The sequence below is a fragment of the Lepidochelys kempii genome, chromosome 15, assembly GCF_965140285.1.
Source record: "Lepidochelys kempii isolate rLepKem1 chromosome 15, rLepKem1.hap1, whole genome shotgun sequence".
NCBI classification, from domain to species: domain Eukaryota; kingdom Metazoa; phylum Chordata; order Testudines; family Cheloniidae; genus Lepidochelys; species Lepidochelys kempii.
In genome coordinates this window covers 11,581,182-11,601,301 of record NC_136394.1, presented here as the reverse complement: position 1 = coordinate 11,601,301, position 20,120 = coordinate 11,581,182, and the positions used below count along the sequence as shown (strand labels likewise).

The window sequence follows — 20,120 nt, the reverse complement described above, 5'->3', positions numbered from 1 at the left end:
ATTGCCCTGCTATGGGGTGGGGGGGTCTTCTTCCGTATGATTTCGGAGAGAGGGACTCCGAGCTCCATCTTTGTTACCAGGAACAAAGACACATAGCCTCCTGAAAATCCCCCTTTCTCTGCCAGGGGATGACATTGGTAGGGAAGCATCCCCCCCTCCCCTTTCCCCGTGGAGCCCCTTCACGGGGGTGCTGGACCCAGGGCGCGGCTGCTCTCCCTGGCCCGAAGTTGTAATAACAGCCAAATCTGCGGTTTCCACTTTCAGCACCCCACTGTCCCTGCGCCTGGAGATAGGTCACGTCTCTTTTACCCTTTATTCGCAGCCCTGGTAGGGGCCTCGAGAGGGTCATTCCCCCAGCCCCCGGCACTCCAGGGGACTGGACTTCTTGTATATGCCCGTTTGAAGACCCGAGGAGCTGGTTGCCCAAACCTCCCCTGCTGGGCGGTTTGCGGAGTCTAAAATCGCGTGGAAGCAGCAGCCCCTGTCCGAGTGGCTTGGCGGCGCTGACCGCCTTTCTGCTGCCCCCGTTTAGAATCTAGTTTGTTCGCCCCTGTTTACATCGGAAATGTCATGGCGGCAGGGAGGCTGTTCGGTGCTTTGATGTTTTAGAGCTGCGTTGAGGGCAGGGGCGAGGAGACCGGCGCAGCGTGGGGGCGAGCACAAGCGGGGGGGCTGCTCTTGGTTACAAAGTGTGCGGGCGGTTTCAGGGCCTGTGGGGGTCTCTCGTCCTCTCCAGAGTGTGTCCGCGGCAATGGAGTTTCCTACCGGGGCAACCAACAGTTCGCCACGGGCGGCGTCCCCTGCTTGAACTGGCTGGCGGTGCAGAGAAACTCCACCTCCGCGCCGCTTGCAGGTAGGTGCGCTCGGCTCCTGCTCGGCGGTGGTTGGGTTTTATTGCAAGGGCGGGGGCGGCAAACAGCTGGTCGGTTGTGTTATTGTCACACACACACGCACCCCCCGCAGCTCCCCGCTCCTGTGCGTGCTGGGGAGGGGGGTCTCCCGCACCGGGGTCCAAGCCCAGCCCAGCCCCTGCAGCGCCGTAACTGTCTTTCCCGGCCCCCAGTCTCCGAGGATCACAGCAGCTGCCGGAACCCCGACGGCGACGCGGCCCCCTGGTGCTACGTGAGCGGCGCGGCCGGGACCCCGGAGCGGAGCCTCTGCGCCATCGCCCCCTGCCCAGGTGAGCGGGGTTCCGCCCGGCCGCCCCCAGCTCCCGTGGCGCCGGGCTGGCCGCGCGCTTCCCCGGGCTGGCGCGAGCCCCGCTCCCCCAGTCCGGGGTCCCCGCCCGCTGCAGGGCCACGTGCCCGCTGCTCTCCCCGCGTGGGGTCAGCGGGGCCCGGGCACGTGCGCGCGCGCGGGGGGGGGCGCCTCCGGTGAAAAACGAGGGGGCGCGGTTGCCAGTCCCCACCCCTGCTGCAGTGGGATTGGCTGCCCTGTTGCCGAGCTTCTAGGGGCTTCCCATTGGTCTCCTGTTTTGGGGTGATGTCATCCCAGCGGCGAGAGGTCGGCGTGTAAACAATTTAGCCCCGCCCCCCCGGGCGGGGCTGGCCCCGCCCCCTGCACGTGGAGTGAGCCAGCCTCCGCCTTTCCTTCCAAGGCACCCTCCGTGACGTCATCCCGGCCCTTCCCAGGTGTGGGTCTGCCCCTTGGGCTGTGTCTCCAGCCCCAGAGAGGGCCTCTGCGCAGCCCCCTCCCCACCAGCCCCTGGTCCTACGTGGTCCTGCCCTAAGGTCACTGCAGGGAAAGGCCATGTCAGGGTGGGCAGCTCAGCTGTTGACAAACCAGAGGGAGCCAAGAGCAGCAGAATGTCAGGGCTCAGGGAGAGCTTCCCAAACAGCTGGGGCACCCCGGAAACCACAGGGGGCTGGAGGCAAAGATTAAACAAGTAAAGCTATCCAGAATGGACACCAGGGGATTGATAGGGGCATGGGCTAGCCACCTACAGGTATGGAGAGGAATTGTCTGATGGGAGAATAATTAGGATTAACAGGAAGAAATTAAGAAAGGGAAGAACTGGAATACCAGGAAAATCTTCCTGATAGAGGTATTAGAGTGGAGAATAATCTTGTGAGAGACCTACTGTTTAGGACTATTTCAGTGACAAAGTTTGAACATGCACAATACGGAACACATCTGCACTGATCCTGTCTGACCTATCTGCTTGTTTGCTCTCCTCTCTCATGTCTGAGAGTCACCCATCTTTCATTCCAAAATTTGTTTTGGTTAAAAAACTGTTCCCAGAGAGTAGTCATCAGTGATTCACAGTCAAGCTGGAAGGGCTTATCGAGTGGGGTCCTGCTGGGATTGATTCTGGGTCCGGTCCTGTTCAATATCTTCATAGGTTATTTAGATAATAGCATAGAGGCTACACTTATAAAGTTTACAGACAATATCAAGCTGGGAGGATTGCAGGTGCTTTGGAGGATTTCCAGGAGACCCCATGCATGTCTTTCTACCCACCCTTTTGTTCTACAGGAGAGCATATCTCTCCTTGAATGTAGTCCCCCACCCCAGGCAGGAATCAGAATTCTTGCCTCCCTCAGTCTTCTCAATCCTCCTACCCTTGGACTGCTTCTCATTAAGGACAAAGCAGAGTAGATGTTCCCTGTTTATGGCTCTTTTTTTAAAAGTCCTAGGACTGGGGAACTGCCTGGGATTGGGAGCCAATATGCTGAGCAATTAGTGCAGTTGCCAGGGATTCAGCCATTTTGTCAGATTAAACCCACCTTCCCTGCTGTGGTATGTCTGCCCGGGCAGGGGCTGTCCCAGTGCTTTCTCTTCCCCAGAAATAGCCCCTGCTAGATCCTGTGCTCTTTTTTTCTGAAAGGCACTGTGTGAAGTAACATCCCTCTACAGAGGGACCCTTATTTCCTGGTGGTCTCCTGTCTGTTACTAACCCAACCCTCCACCCTCCTCACATAATAGTTTTTTTCTAAAAGATATGCTATAGTTCAAAGAGAAATTAATTCAAGGAAGTCCTATGGTCTGTGTTATACGGGAGGTCAGTCTGGATGATCACAGACTCTGTGGAGGTATTGAACCAAAATGCTCCAAGGAAAAATGCCTAGAGGAAGGAACATTGCCATCATATGTGTGGGAGGAGCATTCTGAAAAGATGCTCTGGAGGGTGGCTTTCAGTCCTGGCAGCATATTGAGTGTGGGGTCTCCTCTAAAAAGGTAGTTTTTCTTATCTAGGGTTAGCCCAGACAGGAAGTAGAAGCGTGTCCTGCTGGTATGGCCTTTGTTACTCCAGAGTGGTCATATGAAATGGAATATGAAGATTAGTGAGCCACATGGATGATGCTTTGCTAGGATGTGAAAGGTTTATATTGCTAGTGCCCTGAGGTGACACCCCCTTTAGCTTTTGTCAGGAATATGAAAGGTGAGCTAGATGGTGGACCCAGAGTGAGTGCTCCCCCTCTTCCATTCCCCATCATCTTCAGTTCACTCTTCCACAAGGGCTGTTTGGTAGCAAGCTGTAAATGATAAGAGAGCGGTGATGGACTTAAATTCTTTCATAGACCAGTCCCACGCAGGCCTTTCCTGCTCAAGAATGTTGAGGGAGGAGGGAAATAGAACAGCGGGAGCTCCTACAAGAGTTCAGTATGGGGATATTGATCAGCTTGGTCATTTCTGTTCAGTGTGTTTGTTTGTTTTTCTCTGTATATTGAGCTATAAATGGATTTACCTGGTGGCCCTTTGATTATGATTATGCTCTGGGTTCAGTTCTCTCCTCTGTTCTCTTACTCCTGTTTTGGTGCTTTGCTCTGCCAGTTGCCTAGATTGCCCTTGACCTTTAGCAGCAGTTGAACTGAAAAGTGTATGTGTGTTTTCTCCCATCTGTGCGGAGGCACTGTAATATCTAAGGGGCAGTGGGAGTATTTGTCAGCCTAAGATGAGGAAGGTCCCAGGGTTCTGGGTCTGAGATGGGTTTGTGCCCCATTCACAAGATAGGTGTTGCTATGAAACTTTGGTGACACACTTCAATATTTTAATGTATTTTTTCCCCAACAGGTGCTACCTCCTCCACAAAGACTCTGGTCCCTACAGTTGCGGCTGAGGTTTCTCAGGGGATAGACCAGGTATTTGAACCAGCTGATACTTTACCAGCCCGGAGCGAGGCAGCTGCTGTGCAGCCTGTCATTGGGATCAGTCAGAGAGTCCGGATGAACTCCAAGGAAAAGAAGGACTTAGGGACATTAGGTATGACCTCTAGGAACATTCTCTAGATTCCTCAGTGGGACTAGAACAGGATGTTTCTTTTCTGAATCCTAAAGCCACTGCTGTATATAGAGGCTGAGGTACTGCCTTGTTCCTAATTTTGTCGCTTCTGCTCCTTCTCCATAGGCTCTGTGATGGCCTTTATCATGATGGTGATAATCATTGCCATTGGAGCTGGCATTGTTGTGGGCTACATCTACAAAAGGTAAGTAGTCTCTGGATCAAGAGTTTGCATTGTGGCTGTGATACAGGCCTATAAAAGTCAGGAAATTCTGAGCTGCTATAGAGAACACCTGAGTCCCAGTTCATGCAGGACTCTGGGAAGTGTAGGCTCTTATACATTAGTGGTGGTGCTGCTGTGAGATCTGGTCTTGTCATAGCCTCAATGGAACTCATTTGAACACAGAGGTATTAGGTCCCATAGTAAACCCCCCATCCTCCAGGGCCAGGGGAGGAGCCCACTCCCCTTGAAGTACAGCCTCTTGGATGCTGCACAGTATAGTTTTATATGTCTTGAGTGATAGAGCTTTCACCACTTGCCTTGTGAAACTTTTCAGAGACAAGACTTATTAACCTCTGGAATTTCATTCCATTATTGCAATTCAGAGGCCCTTGGCAGGGCTGCAGTTACGTAGACACATTGGCCAGTCTGCCTATGATTCCCCAATATGGACCTGCCAGCACATCTGAGTGTCATAAGCACCTGATCATGGGTGGGCCTGAGCACTGGCTACTCTGTTAAATCAGTGGGAGTTGAGTACCTCATAGGATTAGGCCCTAACACAGTGAGACAGGGAAAGTAATAACAGCTGTATTTAAAAACAAACACCCAAACCACAGTAACCCGCCCTTTGTTCTGTGTCTTCCCTTGGCTGAGCCCACTCTTCCCCTTCCTACTCATGGCAGTCTAACCATCTGTCCCTTTAGTGTATATGCCTTCATCTATTTGAAAACAGGGTAGAATCATAATTCTTTCCCTTTCCTAAATTTGTCCTTTGAATTGCATGGCCTAGTTAGCCTGACAGCTGCACATGCTCAACTCCCATTCAGTTCAGTCAGAGTTACGTGTGCACCTGACAGGCTGATCAGGCCTGCAGTTTGTCTATAGCATTCCAGACAGACATCCTAGAGCCACAGAGCGATCATCACATCCCTGCTTTAGGGCTTAACTCTTGCAGCTCTAGCTGCCAACCTCTCCTAGTGAAGCAGAATGAGTCCCTCCCAGGCTGAGCCAAGTCCTTAAATAAGATGTATCAGCAAGCTTGGACAGCAGAGACTCGCTCAGTGTTACATAAGGTTAAAGCACAAATCTAGCACTTTCCAATGAGTATGATTCAGGGTGCCAGTGAAGGTAGATAGAGAGGACTGGCAGGGGTGGAGGGAAGAAAGAACATTAGACTGCACTAGAAGTGTCTGGCAGTAAACCCTGGAAGCTGTTCTAGCCCCTTGAGTGGGAGCTGACTACGGCAGGGCTCAAGCTGAGTACAGTCTGAGATGTAATTTCTGATCCACCAGACTTCCGTTGAACTGTGGCCTGGCTCTGCCAGGACTGTCTTTGCTGTGAGAAGATTTGGATTTTGGGGAGGCTTGACTCTTAGTAGCTCCTCCCTTAATTCAAAATAGCCCAAGTTCAAGCTTAAGGCAGGGTCAGCACTGGCTGCTTCAGTTTTTTCCCTTTTCAGACAGCCATATTCAGGTGCATTTGCTTCCCCGTTAGAGTTACATTTTGCATGTAGCACTTTTTTTTAAAAAACAACAACAAAACCCGGGTTTTTCTCATTAACTAAAGCACTTGTTACCTTCACTATAGAGTTCAATAACACCTGTCACTCATTTTTTTAAAAAAGCCACTTCTTGGCACCAGACGTTGAAGACTTCTCACCTTCCTTGCTGTCCTGTGAAGGGTCAGGTAGTTTGGAGAAGCAAGTCTCTTTGGAACACAGCAGGCACATAAGCTCATTACACACCTACTCTGAGCAGGGCCATTAACTCAGTTTGCTTTCTGGGAGATATTCAGTGCCTAAAGAGTGTCTTTCCCTCTCCTCACCTGTGCAAATGCCAGCTACCACCCAGAGCTCTTGCATCCTTTCCTACCATTCACAGTTAATGGCTTCTCTAAACGTTGGCGGCTCCTGCTTTGACCCAGCAGTCATGCATGTTACAGGGACTCAAGACAGAGCTATAAACTAAAATTCAGTTTGCTGCCACATGTGTTGTTTCCCTATCTACTGTCTGGGCCTTGAGTCCAGTGACAGGTGGGAGGGGCCTGGCTTTAACCTCCATGACATTGTAATACTAGATGAACCAGTCAGAAGCAAGGACTGTTGGAAATTTCACCCCCACCAGCTCTGTTTGCCTGGGTGCTTTCAGCACTGTAGTTGGGAGTTTGGGGAAAAACCCAGCACCTCACATTCATGTTGAAGGCCTGATTTTTTGTTGGAGCAGTAGCCTCTTCCCTTCTGCTGCAGTGCCTTTAGGCCAGTGCCCACTTGTAGGGCATGACCTTACTGCAGTAGCACTCAGAGCACCTGTTCTGGTTTTCTCTCTAGGGGCAAAGACTTGAAGGAGCAGCACGAGCAGAAGGTTTATGAGCGAGAAATGCAGCGCATCACCCTTCCACTTTCTGCCTTCACTAACCAGGCCTGTGAGCTTGTGGATGAAAACACGATAGTGGTGCACACCAACCAGACCCCTGTAGAGGAGGCCCATGATGGCAATGCACCTCTCATGGGCCAGGCAGGTACTCCTGGTGCCTGAAGAGCTAGGGCCAGGAGGGCAGACTGAAACGATTGAGGCGAAGACCCTAGTCTCTTGTTTTGGGAGCGAGGGTTCATTTGTATTTTTTTGTTGATGAATTCCAGCAAGCGACAGGACTTGGAGATGCACTGAAATGGCAGCTGTGCAGTGTAGTCCAGTACAGTGACCTTTCATTGTGTGGCTAGCAGGACATGTTTCACTTGGGGACTGGTGCAGTTGGAGCCTCAGGCAACTCCTCTCATCTCCAGGGATTACTGCAGCAGGGGAGGGGGAGTGATTTCCCAAGCTGGCACTGTGCCATGCTGGCCTAGCCACCCATATTTCAGAGTGGGAACTCTCCGCATCCTTTTTTCTGTTCTCTTCCCTTTTGAACAGTGCAGCGTCACTTGCATTTGAGCCTGTGATCTGACACTACATCAGTAGCACTGGGACTGGTGGGAGCTTTATCGCAGGGTTATATAGAGACTTTGAATGTAGTTTTTATTTTAGAAGGAAAAAAGCTTGAGGAAAAAGCTGTCCTGTGCAAATTTCTTTTAGAGAAGGGCAGGTGTCAACTAAGAACCATCACTATGTGCAAGTGAAGAGCTTGGCTTCAGCTGGGAGATAGAAGGTTTTGGTTGAAGGCGAGGGAGATGTTTAGCCCCAATGCATTGCTTAAGAGATCTTAAGATGCTCATAAAGCAAAGTCTTCCAGGGCCCAGGACACATTCCCACTCTCCTTGGCTGGTACAACAGGAGCCTGGTTCCAAAGCAGCCACATAGGCTGTCTGCTAGGGCAGGAGAGGAGCAGAAGTATTTCAAAAGTGGAGGGAAAGTAGAAAACCCCTCAGTCAGCTTCAGGGAGAGTGGCCACACTCTGTGCTGCTTAAAGGGATAGTAGCCATTTTCAGACTTCCCCCATGGATGTGTATTTCCAGCAAACAAGAGTTTAAGCCAGTCCTAGGGTGAAGGCAACTGGAGAGCACTTGAGCAAAGGACAAGCCAGCTGCCCTGCTGCAGGCACATCAAGGCCTTGTGCATCCTGTTCTGTGTCCCTTGCACAGGCTGCAGGAGAGGTCATGCTGCAGGGGTTGTTTATCCAAACTGACCCCTTCAGATGAAGGTTTTAGGGCAGGTGTGTCAGCAAGAACCACTTGTTTCTCAGAGTGGGGTAGTTCATCATCTGTGTAGGACTAATTCAGAGAAGTGCACATCCCCCTCGGAGTAGGGTTCAAGCCATCCAAATAAGCTTTTCTACCCATCTACTTTAAGGGGACTCACTGAGCAGAGATTAAGTGTTGATGTTTATAGGGGTCAGAAAAGGGATTTTTTTTTTAAGTCTTTGAATACCATTTCTTTGTAAATATTTTAAATACCTCATTATAATAAAAAAGATATAGACTATGCTGCCTTGTATTAAAAGCTTAAAAAGGAAAATAAAAAGGTTCTGTGGAAACCTGCATGGGCTCTAGTTGAATTAGCAGCTCACCGAGGAAACGTGACCAGCTCAGCCTGCCTTTCTGAACACGTTTCAGCTCCTTGAGGGTATTTAGCTGCACCAGCAGGCTAACAGCATTACTCAAACCTGGGAAAGGCCCCCCTACCCTAAACTGCAAAGCAGTGAAAGGAGGGAATAAGCAAGACCATTGTAGTTCACCCTTGGCTCTATTTAGAGCTATAGCCCCATCCAAGACACACACAAAGCCACAATCTCCTCAGCAATTCAGAGCAGAACATGTCTTCACCTATAGCTAACACCATGGGATGTTGACTCTGGACATGCTGGCCAAGTCTAGCAGCAGAGTGGAGCGGAGCATTCCTAAAAAAGCAGCTGTCTAGTCACCAGCCCAGAACAAGCTACTGTGACGAAGCAGGCTGGGCCTGGGGAGAGATGATCTAATTATTCCTTTTCTGCTCTGAAGGAAATGGATTTTGCTTTACTTCCTGCTCAGAGGCAGCTCAGTTCCTCAGGCTCTTGCTTTGGAAAGGCTGGTATAAAGGCATAGTCAGGAGGTTACAGTGGCTGGCATGGATTAAGAGCAGGCAGCACAGCTAGAGTTCAGGTGATTTCAAAACTGGCAAATGCTGTTTATTTTTAAAGGCTAGGCCGGACAGGAACTGCTGTCACCGCCACCTGTTCCATGACCCGAGCTAAATGCAGTTCTGTTGCAGATTTGGGCATAGGTCAGGCCTCCAAGCCTAACTTTCTATATAGTCCTTGTCAAGTCAGTCTGCAGCTACCAGTTAGATGTCCCTGGTGATGCACTGCTGCAGTCCTGCAACAGCTGAGTGAGGGGCCCCATTCTGTGGCAGCCTCATGTTTTTGATAAGCTCCAAAAGCAGACAAACAGCCTGACATCCCTAGGATATATTTATTGCTTTTAATTTAGTCAAACATTGCAGTGTGCAATCACACTGAGTTAAGACTCCCCACCCACACATCACCCTCCCTTGAGTTTCCTCATCCTACTAAGTAGTAGGAAGAAAGTCCTGTAACAATCAGAATGCCTGAATCCCCCAGAGCCAACTGGCAACTCCTGCACCGGCTCACAGTACAGGACTTCTCTGTTTCTAAAACCACCACCACCACACAAAGTTAAACACAACCAACTTAAGACTGACATGAGGGCTGGTCCCATGTAATTTCTATGGTCAGGCTTTCACACATTCCCAACTCCTTAGGGAATAGAGGAACAAACATTCCTCACTATTAGATTATAGGGCTGCAAAGGAGAGCAGAGACTGAATCCAGTTTTATCAAGAGGGCATGGAACTCAAAGTGGACTCAGCAGCCAGCCTCTGACTGGCTAACACCAGCCACATATTACTGGGGAAGCTGTTTCCTTCCTCAAACATTTCCCTCTAATGCCCCAGTGAATATGCTGCCTCCTTCCCTCAGCACACATGGTGCGAAGAGAGGGATGACTGGAGAAGGACTCTGTTTGGAGAATGTGACCAAGTTCTATGTCAGGGGCTCCAGAACAGATAACTTGAGTGGCAAAGCCACTCATGGGACTCCCCTCCACTGCAGGTCTTGCTGGAGAAGGGCAGTAATAACTACTGAATTACAAATACTCCAACTAGTACACGCAGAGGATGGAACACATGAGACTCCAATTCACCAGCATCTGTCCTTGAGTAACGGTTTTAGTGTGCCCTCAAATTCCTTCCATTCCATCTGTCCATCTCAAACACACACTCACCTAGTCCAAGCCACATGCCTCAGCCTGGAGCTATTCAGCTCTCCACAAGGTATATTCTGCCACTGTTATGAGGCCGAATGCCCAGAAACGGGCACAAGCTCTTGGGGGACAAGTCTCCCATTTATACAGCACATCAGGATCAGAGTGCTGGTGTGTCCTCCTCCCTGATCTGAGGTTCCAGCGTGGGGGACTGGTTGTGTGGAGTCAGTAGCTGAAGGTGGTTGTAGAGAGAGTTAAAAGCATATCTGAGAGCTACTCAGTCTCCCCCTTCTTACCCTCTGGACTCAGATCACAGCCTCATTCACATCAAAAGGAGGAGCAAAGCCCAGTTTTCACTGGCTGTAGTGTTTCCGAACAGGGCCTGGGTGGGTGGAACTACACTAACCAGGACACATGCTACCCACAGACATGATACCACAACCATTTTGTTCAAGCTCGACTCAGTTCCTAGAGCTTCTCCCACCCTGACTAGGGAGCCAAGTTCCCAACCCCTAGACAGCTCAGGAACTCCCCCCTTCACATGTAGAAAAGCAATGGTGTCCCTGACTGAGCCCTTTGCCAGGTGCCTGGTTTTCCCAGTTCTAGTGTATTCCAGCTCTTCCAAGGAGAGTGCAGTCACTAAAAAGTCGGGGACAAGTGATTCCAGGAAAGCAGTTCATAACAAAGACTTCCTATAGTGATTCCCTTCCTAGCAGATAGGCCAGGACTATTTCACAGCTTACAGTCACATGTCAAGTTCTAAGGCACCACAGTGATATAAGGCCAGACAGGCCCTAGAGAATTGTGTTTTCCCCTTTGTGTTGAGCAGCTCTCTTTGGTGCAGCAGGCAGGAAACAGCCCTTTTCACTTGCAAAATACGTCATAAATCTACAGTGAACCCAGGAGATCAAACGGACATGGCGGTTTAAGTTTCATGCGGGAGGGAGAGGTGATGCGCCAACTATGCAGATGGTGCCCTTTGAATGCCCTGTAGGAGGCTGAAGTACATCTCCCCTCCACACCACTCCTAGGGGGTCCCATGAAAAGTAGCACGGATCACAGGATGGGCCGCCTAGGTTGTGCTTTCAGGTAGTTTGTCACGGCTCAGCCCATACTGCATGCTCACATTGTGGTCCAGCTCCTCCAGCTCGGAAGGGAGGGGGATGCCCAGTTCTCCCAGGTAGAGAGAGAGGGCTTCAAAGGAATCCTCCAGCTTTGAAAACGGGGGCCTAGAAAGAAGTGATAACACAAGTGAGTAGGGAGCAAATCTAGAGAGATGGGTCAGTAGGACAGCAGCGGACTAGCTCCTGGGACAGTGATGGGGAAAGGAAGAGAGCAGCAAAACACACTCCCCCCTGAAGTGAGGACGCAGCAACCGAACTGCCCTGGATATTAGCACATGCCTGCCATCCCCCTCTGACCCACTTTGCAGAGCAACACCTTCCCAGCGGGGGCAGGAGGAGAGGGCACTCTCCAGCCCCCGAGAGAAGCAAAGATACAAACTGGACACACAAGAGAACCAGAAATTAGACCCATGCCTCACACAGGGGCTTCACCAGCATTTCACTCCCCAATCAGCCTGAAACCTTACCTGCTCTCTGGTTCCAGCCTGCAGCAAATGGCAGCCAGAGGGAAGAAGGCTGGAGGGCAATCAGCAGGAACAAACTTCTCCCAGAACAGCTTTACATTGAGGCCAAAATCCAGTGTGCGAGGGAGGCAGTCAGGGTCAGCATACACCTGCCCGATAATCTAGAGGGGAAAGAACTGCTCAGGTACAGCGATTGTAGCACCAGGGACAGGATCTGAGGGCTAACAGGAGGGGGTTGCTCAGTCTCTAGAGCTAGGCTGAGCTCACTGGAAACATAATTAATGTCTGATTACAGGGCAGGGGGAGAAGAGCTAGAATTGTACCAGTCCCCATCTACAGAAGCCTTGATCCTCCTTCATGGAACAAGCCCAACACCATTTAATATAGGCAAACCTCACAGGCAGTACAGGGGCTGGCCCTAGAAGTCTCTCCTTGCTATAGCAGAGGAAATCCAAGCCCTAGGGTATTGCTGCAAGGGGTACAACACAACCGTAGCTTTTAATGCAGACTGTGCAGTGTCCTAGCCATTATCAGTCCATGCACTGAAGCAGGAAGCAATTCCTCTGCTCCCAGGGTATTAACACATTCTAGCATGCACACACCCCTCCATGATGTCATTATGCTATCAAAAAACCCCTCCCCCAACACAGCTCACATGCCAGGGAGCTGGGGGAGGGCAAGCAGGGATTTGCAGCGAGCTCTGAAGTACATTGCAGGAGCAACAGTGTCTTCAGTACTGAGGAGGGAGGGAAAGAAATAGTGCAAACACATTATTATGGGGACCCAATCGAAAACCTCAGAAGGGAAACCCAAGCAGAGGAAAGAAATGGGGGAGAAGACTGTAGAACACACAGGACACTACTTCGGTTCTCTCCCTCTAACTGAAGGGCTCCTTACACTGAAGACATTTTGCATTGAATTATAACAGTCATCCTGGATACAGAAGGCCACCAGTCAAAGCCTAGGAATGTAATTGCCTGACTGGTTCAGACCTGTGGTCAATCTGGTCTAGAATCCCATCTCTGACAGTGGCCAACAGCAGATAGTTCAGAGGAATGTGCAACAAACCCCAGAACAGGGAGATGTGTGATAATCTGCCCCCACAAAGGTCTCAGCCTAATCCCCAACACCTAGATTGATTTAAAACATGAGGTTTTATTTCTCTTCCAATACTCTGTTACAATACTTTATGCTAACCGGATGTTCTTGTTATCCATATAAATACAGTCCCTCTTTGAATACTGCCAAGTTGTTGACCACAACCACATCATCATGTGGCAAGTAGTTCCACAGTCTAACTATACATTGTGTAGAAAATTATTTGTATCACTTGAGTTTGTTACCTTTCAATTTCATTGAATGTTCCCGTGTGCATTTGTTTGTGTGTGCGTGTGTGTGTTATGAGATAGGAGGAAGAAAACCTCTCTATCATATATATTCTATCATGTTTCCTCTTATGTGTCTCCTTTCTAAGGTAAACAAACTAGATCTTTTCAATCCCTCTCTATAAAAATTTCTAGGCCCCTATTCATTCTTCCTACTGTTCTCTGAACCCCATCTGCAATTTTGCACTAACCTTCAAGATGGGTTGCCAGCTGTGTTCCCTCTAAGCTGCGCAGTCGCACGGCCACCCAGAAGTGAATCAAGTGCTGTGCACTTGATTAGCAGAGCCATGCACAGGAGTGCTTGTTCAGGGGCCCTTCCCCCTGCTGCTCTGCAGCCTTGTTGCTCCTGCCCTCTCCCTTGGAGCCCCTGGCCAGCTGCTCCCAGGACCCTCCTGCTTGCTGTGCAAAGCAGAGGGGTTGGGGGTACATAGAGTGCTGATGTCAGGGTGTCCACCTCCCCTGTACCCCATCTCTGCAGAGCAGGGACAGGTCTCAGGAACAGGAGAGCTCAGCTGCTGCGGTCTGAGCCTTCTGGTGAGTGCCTTAAAGAGACAGAGCGCAGTGTCTCAGACCTCCCCAGCAGCCAGCACACACGCACTGTCTCTGACACACACTTCCCAACACATACTTAGTTCTTGGTACTTCCTGCAATGCACATATATGTTCTCTGTAATTTTATTCTTTCCAAGTGCTGTTATTTTAGTTTGACTGGTCTGTGCATTTCATACATTTTATTTCTCTCTCAGGCTTAAAATTAATTCTTTGAGGAGTGGGTTTTAAAATTCCTAACCTGCCCTGGCTGGAGTAATTATCCCTATGGTAACTTTTAACAAATATAAACACACACACACACACCCCACATCTAGGTTTTTGTTCCTACTGGTGATGCACACCTCACTATTGGTGCGCATAACAAAATTCATTCCACACATGGACGGAAAAAATGAGAGGGAACACTGGTTACCAGTGCAGAACTCTGGGTGAGGCTGCACCATTCATGCATAGGACATTTTTTCCATATTCGCCACCCAAGCATTAAGAGGAAAACTCCAATTCTGGTCTCCCTGCCAGCCCTGATTGCTTTCACTTCTATACACGCTGGGTACTTTAAAAGGCTGCGCTTTCCTTTTGGAACAGTCTGGTGATGCAAGGGAAGGAGGTGGGGAGACGTTTTAGGCACACAGGATATTGGTTCTATGATCTGCATCAGACATTCATATCATGGAGAAAAGAGATGGCCTATTCTCTACACACAGCAGGAGTGGGGCAGAGAAGTCTGGCTGTGCAGCCAGACCAGACAGATTCCTTCCAGAAATGGGATCTGCGAAGTAAGCCCCACTTTTCACCTTCAGACAGATTTTGACCACCTTGCTAATGTCCAATCCCACTCTTACAAAATGCCCTGAATTATTATGGCTAGTTACAAGCTGGAGACCCAGGGTTCAGGAGGAGGGAGAAGGAATCTCAACTCTAAGCTCCCATGTTGCTGGAAGATGTCACCTAAATTCCAAGATTTTTGCACTAGAGCCAGATTGTCTCCTTCCCAGCACCGGCTCTAAGTTTAAGGAGGGAACTGCACCAACAGAGCAATAAGTGCCTTCTTCCCTCCCACCTCCTCACTTGTGGGCGTGAGATGGGCATGCAAAGTGTAACTCCCCAGACTCTAGTCCTAGCCACAGTACATCTGAGTCAGGAACCCCAGACTCAGCTGCACAGAGCTGCCTTCTGTTTTGTATGGAGAGGAAGAGGTAGGACCCTGGTGATGTTTAACAGGCCTCTTGCTCAGACCCCCTGGACACCCTAGTGCAGCCTGGACTTACCTCACAGAGAACTATCCCAAACGAGAAGATGTCCACAGTCTCATCGTAACTCTGCCCTGCAGGAAATACAAGACAGGCGACTTTGTGAGCTGGGGGGTTCCTAGCACAGTCAGGCCGAATAGCATCCCATGATGCAGCAGCCTCTATGCCAGCACCAGGAAGGAGTGCAGAGTCCCAATCCAGGCCCAGGCAGCCTAGCGGGCCAGCGAGTGCTCCGAAGTGGAGTCAAGCAAAGCCGTGCTCAGCCAAGTAAAATGTGACTTTTTTCTCAGCGGCATCCTGGTAAGGGTGGGGGAAGAGGTTTCCCTGCCTGCACAGATGCACCCAGGACCATTTTACAAGGCTAGATTGGTTCCCCAGGCAGAGCTGGGGTTAGTCACTGATGTGGGGGAGCACGAGGGTTTCTAGCATGGCAAAGTAGCAATTCATGTACATCTAGAGCAGCTGAATCTAGTCTCAGAGCCTGGTGGCTGCTCCCCTGTGCTTATTTTGCAAGGAAATGAGTGAATAAAAAACAATTATGTCTTATGTTCAATGCCCTCCTTAGCTGTTCTTTATCATGCAGGTACAGGCTGAAGTAGCCAACAGCCCTCCCGCATTCCATGTTTCTGAAGGGATGCTCTGAGGGCAGAGCTCTCTGGTTTTGGCACCGCCAGCCTTTGTTGAGCATTTCTGATTAACTGTTGTGGTGCTGGCTTAAAGTAGCAGTGAATAAATTCACTTGCTGGCTCCAAACTTACTGGATGCAGCCTGGAAAGGTCAGGTGTATTCCCCACTGCAGGAATGGAAGCATGTTACTGCAAGAGTGAGGCACGAGCAGGATTCCAGGCAGCAGAATAAAGCAGTAAAGGTTCCATGGCAACTTTTGACAGACCACCACAAGGAAGTTTGTGCACCAACCATATTCCTGCCAGAGCCTGGGAAATGGGGACAGTATCTTAGCTGGATGACAGACACCATCCAACAACAGGTTGTTGGCTTCAGTTATCACAGGAGCCTCCACCATAACTGGCATTATCCACAGACTGCAGAGAAGGGAATGGGCCATGGAGCCGAAGGACTGCTTAGACGGAGGTTAGTTCAGAGAGAACAAGCAGCACAGTGGAGAGGCAGGGGTGGAAACTGCCACTGCTGTAGTCAGTCTGTGGCTAGCCAAAAAATGTTCATCATTAAGATCAGCTTTCTTTCACTGCCATTACGCATACAAACAATTCGTTTCCATAAGGCCTATAATACAGCCCCAGTTTCAAGGGCAGAAAAGGGAGCTCAAGGGAAGAGAGAGGGTTCTATTGCAGAGTCCTAAACGGGGCCCCAGGGTTCAAGTGACTGCTGATGTCTAAACAGAGACCCTTTACCATTCACACAGATGGTCCTTTCAATGCATTTCTATGGTACGCTAAGCCAGTGCTGGCCGCAGAGGAAGCTGGATGCCCAGTTTCTGCTGCAGTGACTGCAGACTTAATAAATTAAGTACTAATGATCTCAGACAGCAGAGAGCTGAGACAGGGAAAGCAGGCCTCTGCGAGCAGACAGGATCCACATGGCTGGTCTGGCCAGGTAGAGATAGAGGCCTCCCTCCACAGCCAGGAATGGAACTGTGGCAGAGCCAAGCGAGGGTTGCATCTGGGAAGAGCTCTGGTACCCCAGGATAGGACGTCAGAGCAGACTCTTTTTTAATATGCTACCTTGGGGACACAGCTGGCAGTTCTCTTGGCAAGTGCCAGGCACGTTATACATTAGCGTTCCTGCATCACTACTCTAAATGCCTTGGAAAAGCAGGATAACACGTTGCCAGGCTCCGAAGGGCTCGACAGCTCAGAGGAAGAAGAGAGCAGCATTGAAAGTGGTAGCAGACAGCAGCCAGGATAGGGGAGAGGATTGGGAGGGTAGAGGCCATAAAACCAGAGTCTTCCCTTTCCCAAGAGATTTCTAAGAACAGCCTGATGTTGAAGTCAGCTGGACACTACTTTATAGTGCGACCATGACCCTGTTTGCTCTTTCTGGAGGATTTAGTGGCAGTTCTAGTTGTTCACGTGTTTGCCTTGCAGCCATGCCCTGGCCACAAGGAGGCCCAATTCACCAGAAGTAGCTGAGTTTGCATTCTCCCCTCACTCAGGTCCCACACAGGCAGCAGATCCAATTGGGGACACGGGTTTGCCCTTAACCCAGTGCCAGGGAAGATCTGCCCCTCAAGACATATAGCCACTGCCCTCCTCACTGAGTGTGGGGGGACCCACGCAACGGCTGGGATTCCCCTCTAGTCTGTCCAACACTCAACATTACAGGTTTGCCCCACAGTCCTATTGTACTTCATTTCTATGAAGCACAGCCAATTCACTGCATCCCTAAGGATGTTAGAGACACAAGACTGAAGTGAATTTCAAAGCCAGTCGTATTGTTTCAAGCCTCTTGTTCTGTTGCCTCTAATATCTGGATAGCAGCAGGTATAGGCCCATTACCCCTCCCAAAGAGTCATGACAACTCCCGGGAATGGGCTCCCCATTTCTTGCTGCTTACATTACTGGCAGCAGGGAAGTTTAGCAGGGCTGACATGCAAGGGAAAGCATGTTCACCAGATGTGTTGACAAGAAAGAAACTCATGTATTAGAAGGTCTAAAGCCCAAGACAGCTAATAGATTTGATTGCTGCCAATGGCGGGAGTTTCCAGTAATCCTGTCATCCCTACACCCGTGCCTGGAGGTGGCTCCTCACCTGCCACAATATGAGCTTCTTACCATTTAACATCTCCGGCGCCATCCAGTACGGGTTCCCGACCACAGTATAGCGCTTCTTCCTATCGCTCTTGCGTAGGGTTCGCTTCTTGACAGATGGTTTTTCCAGGGTGGGCTTCTTTCTCTCTTCCATAATCAGCCGTGACAGTCCAAAATCAGCAACCACCACAGTGTTATCCTAGCCAAGGGATTTAATCACAAACAACTGATTCCCCCTCAGCTCCTCCCAGAAGTAACTCATTAGCACAGAGTGATTATATTTCCTGTCACTTATAAACTGCACATTAAATGTAATAATAGCCGCAGCTTTGCAGGCGGACAATAAGGAAGCCTCCTGCAGCTAGCTGGAAGAATGCAGTGAACATTGGAGCCCAGTAATCTCCTAGGGAGTAGGGGAAGAGGTAGAGGGAGACCAGATCAGAGAGGGTGAGTAAGGAGAGAAGACAGCCCATGAGTCCTCATGCAGGGAAGGAGGAGTTTTAACTCCATTAACTTGCTTACATTTGCTATAATGCATTTGGCTCTCTCTATCCAGCTTATCTAATTGTACCCAGAAATCTTTCCTAGCAAACTCTCTGCTCAGATTTGACCTTGGGGTTTGCCACGCAGAGGTAGATCCAATATTCAGACTAAGGGGACACTGAGAGCCAGGGCTGGGGGAATGAAGTCCTTAGCTGAGATCTCACAGCATGTTAAAATATGGAGACACCCCCCAGGATTCTTGGGCAATGAGTGAGACAAAATGAACGACCAGAGTAGAAACAAAAGGGATGGTGGGTGCAATTGATGGACAAAGGTTAGGAGAGCCAAGTATATAGCTCCACAAAGCAACAACTAGTGGGGAAGAGGCTACAACAGAGTATAAAGGGTTTAAAAATGGGAGAGGACTTAAGGGTGGGACCAGGATTAATGGGGTGAAAGTAAAAGATTAGGTTGTTGAACTGTCATTTATTGGGACATTGAAATGAAAACTGGGATACACACTAGGTTTACAAGAAGGAATCGTCTTCATGCTGCCAGGGACAGTAACCAGAAGGCCTAGCTTGTCCATGGAAGTTAACATTACATGTAGAAGAGCAGAGAGAGGAGAGGTGAAAAGACAAAGGAAGGACCATGTTCCAGAGCTCACCAGTTTGATCAGACAGTTATGTGAATTCAGGTCTCTGTGGATGATACACATAGAGTGCAAATAGGCCTGAAAAGGAGGGACAGAAAACAGCGTTAGAGCAAGTCTCGTGAATACATCCTTTGGAGTTAACCCCTTCAAAACATTGGTATAAGCGCTCAGTATTTCCCTAGCTACCACATAGCTTCTGCAGGCCATTATAACACATACTATTACATCAGCCCTCCATGCTTCAACCCAGAATCCTGAAGAAGCAGTCTCAACAGAAGATTGACTCACCATTCCTGAAGCAACTCCTTTGGCAAAGCTGACCTTCTGCTGCCAAGGAAAAGGGTCCTGCAAAACAATGACAACTCCTGAGTGATCAGGTCTCATCTCACTAGCTGGCCACCTCCTGCTAGATTGAGAAAGATGATACAGTCCTGGAGAGCAGAATGATCTATTCACAGGCCAGCTACAGCATGGGCACAAGCAGGGGAAGCTTCCCTTCACCTGGAGGAATCAGCTTCAAAGGAGAGAAGACAATCCAGCTAATTGGGCTCTTTGTGGACACTCAGAAGCAGAAAGACAGTGTTGTGTGGCCAGGGCACCTATTTCACACTGGCCAGAGAGCCATCAGGAAGCCTATATATGCTCCAGGAGGCATTTACTCACTGCATTGCGGAGGAAGTCCTTTAGAGTCCCCCCTTCAATGTATTCTGTGAGAAGGTTCAGCTTCTTGTCCTTGTACAGTACACCAATGAACTTCAGCACATTGGGGTGATCCAAACTGCGCATCACTTTCACCTGCGGAGGCAGAAACATCCCCCCGAACCCCCATGAAAGATTGGTACAGGCCTTCCTGAAATTCTCAGCAGCTTTACTTACTGGTCCCTGCACTGGGAGAGAAGGGGCACATACCTCCTGTGGAGCCCCACTGCAGCAACCAGAGGTATCAGAGGAAAGTCCATTCAAAACCCAACTTTAAGGCAATTCAATGATCATTGTTGCCCCTTTGTGTCCATTATCACTTGATTCTTGAAAGTGAGTGATCAGGCTGGAGAGCTCCTAGGCTCGTTATGGTTTAGTGGACAAGACTTCCACACTGCAGCGAGTGTGCTCTATGACAGTTAGGGCCTCAAAAGAAGCATTTGGGATTAGGAAGAGAAGCATTAGGAAGTTACTTTTCAGATAAGCCTGACTTTGGGGAACAAGGACGGCAGCCATTCAAATTGGTTGATTTAATAATCCTCTTCTCTGGTGTAACTAAGTGGAACATCTTTCAGATCTTAGTCATTGAGTCAGCTGTTTCCTATTGATGTTTTATGCTGGAAAGCTCGCTGTACAGAAT

At 49.6% G+C, this 20,120-nt stretch overlaps 2 protein-coding genes across 8 annotated transcripts in view; one reads left to right on the top strand and one right to left on the bottom strand.

Moving 5' to 3' along the window:
* The window catches only part of PIK3IP1 (phosphoinositide-3-kinase interacting protein 1), a 32,251-nt gene extending 23,838 nt beyond the window's left edge, over positions 1–8,413 (top strand). For 2 of the 4 annotated variants that reach the window (XM_078848958.1, XM_073313557.2), the window contains 5 exons: positions 737–853; positions 1,064–1,180; positions 4,015–4,203; positions 4,348–4,426; positions 6,771–8,413. In XM_078848958.1, coding sequence (XP_078705084.1) covers positions 737–853; positions 1,064–1,180; positions 4,015–4,203; positions 4,348–4,426; positions 6,771–6,978 — 710 coding nt within the window. In that variant the 3' untranslated portion in view covers positions 6,979–8,413. The remainder of the gene's footprint in view (positions 1–736; positions 854–1,063; positions 1,181–4,014; positions 4,204–4,347; positions 4,427–6,770) is intronic. The other 2 variants (XM_073313558.2, XM_073313559.2) reach the window with 2 other exon arrangements.
* A 553-nt stretch (positions 8,414–8,966) lies between these two features.
* Positions 8,967–20,120, bottom strand: part of LIMK2 (LIM domain kinase 2) — a 43,981-nt gene continuing 32,827 nt past the window's right edge. For 2 of the 4 annotated variants that reach the window (XM_073313553.2, XM_073313554.2), the window contains 7 exons: positions 19,445–19,576; positions 19,070–19,126; positions 18,794–18,859; positions 17,668–17,842; positions 14,933–14,988; positions 11,731–11,888; positions 8,970–11,368 (listed from right to left, as the gene is read on the bottom strand). In XM_073313553.2, coding sequence (XP_073169654.1) covers positions 11,212–11,368; positions 11,731–11,888; positions 14,933–14,988; positions 17,668–17,842; positions 18,794–18,859; positions 19,070–19,126; positions 19,445–19,576 — 801 coding nt within the window. In that variant the 3' untranslated portion in view covers positions 8,970–11,211. Of the gene's footprint in view, positions 11,369–11,730; positions 11,889–14,932; positions 14,989–17,667; positions 17,843–18,793; positions 18,860–19,069; positions 19,127–19,444; positions 19,577–20,120 lie in introns of all 4 variants that reach the window. The other 2 variants (XM_073313552.2, XM_073313551.2) reach the window with 2 other exon arrangements.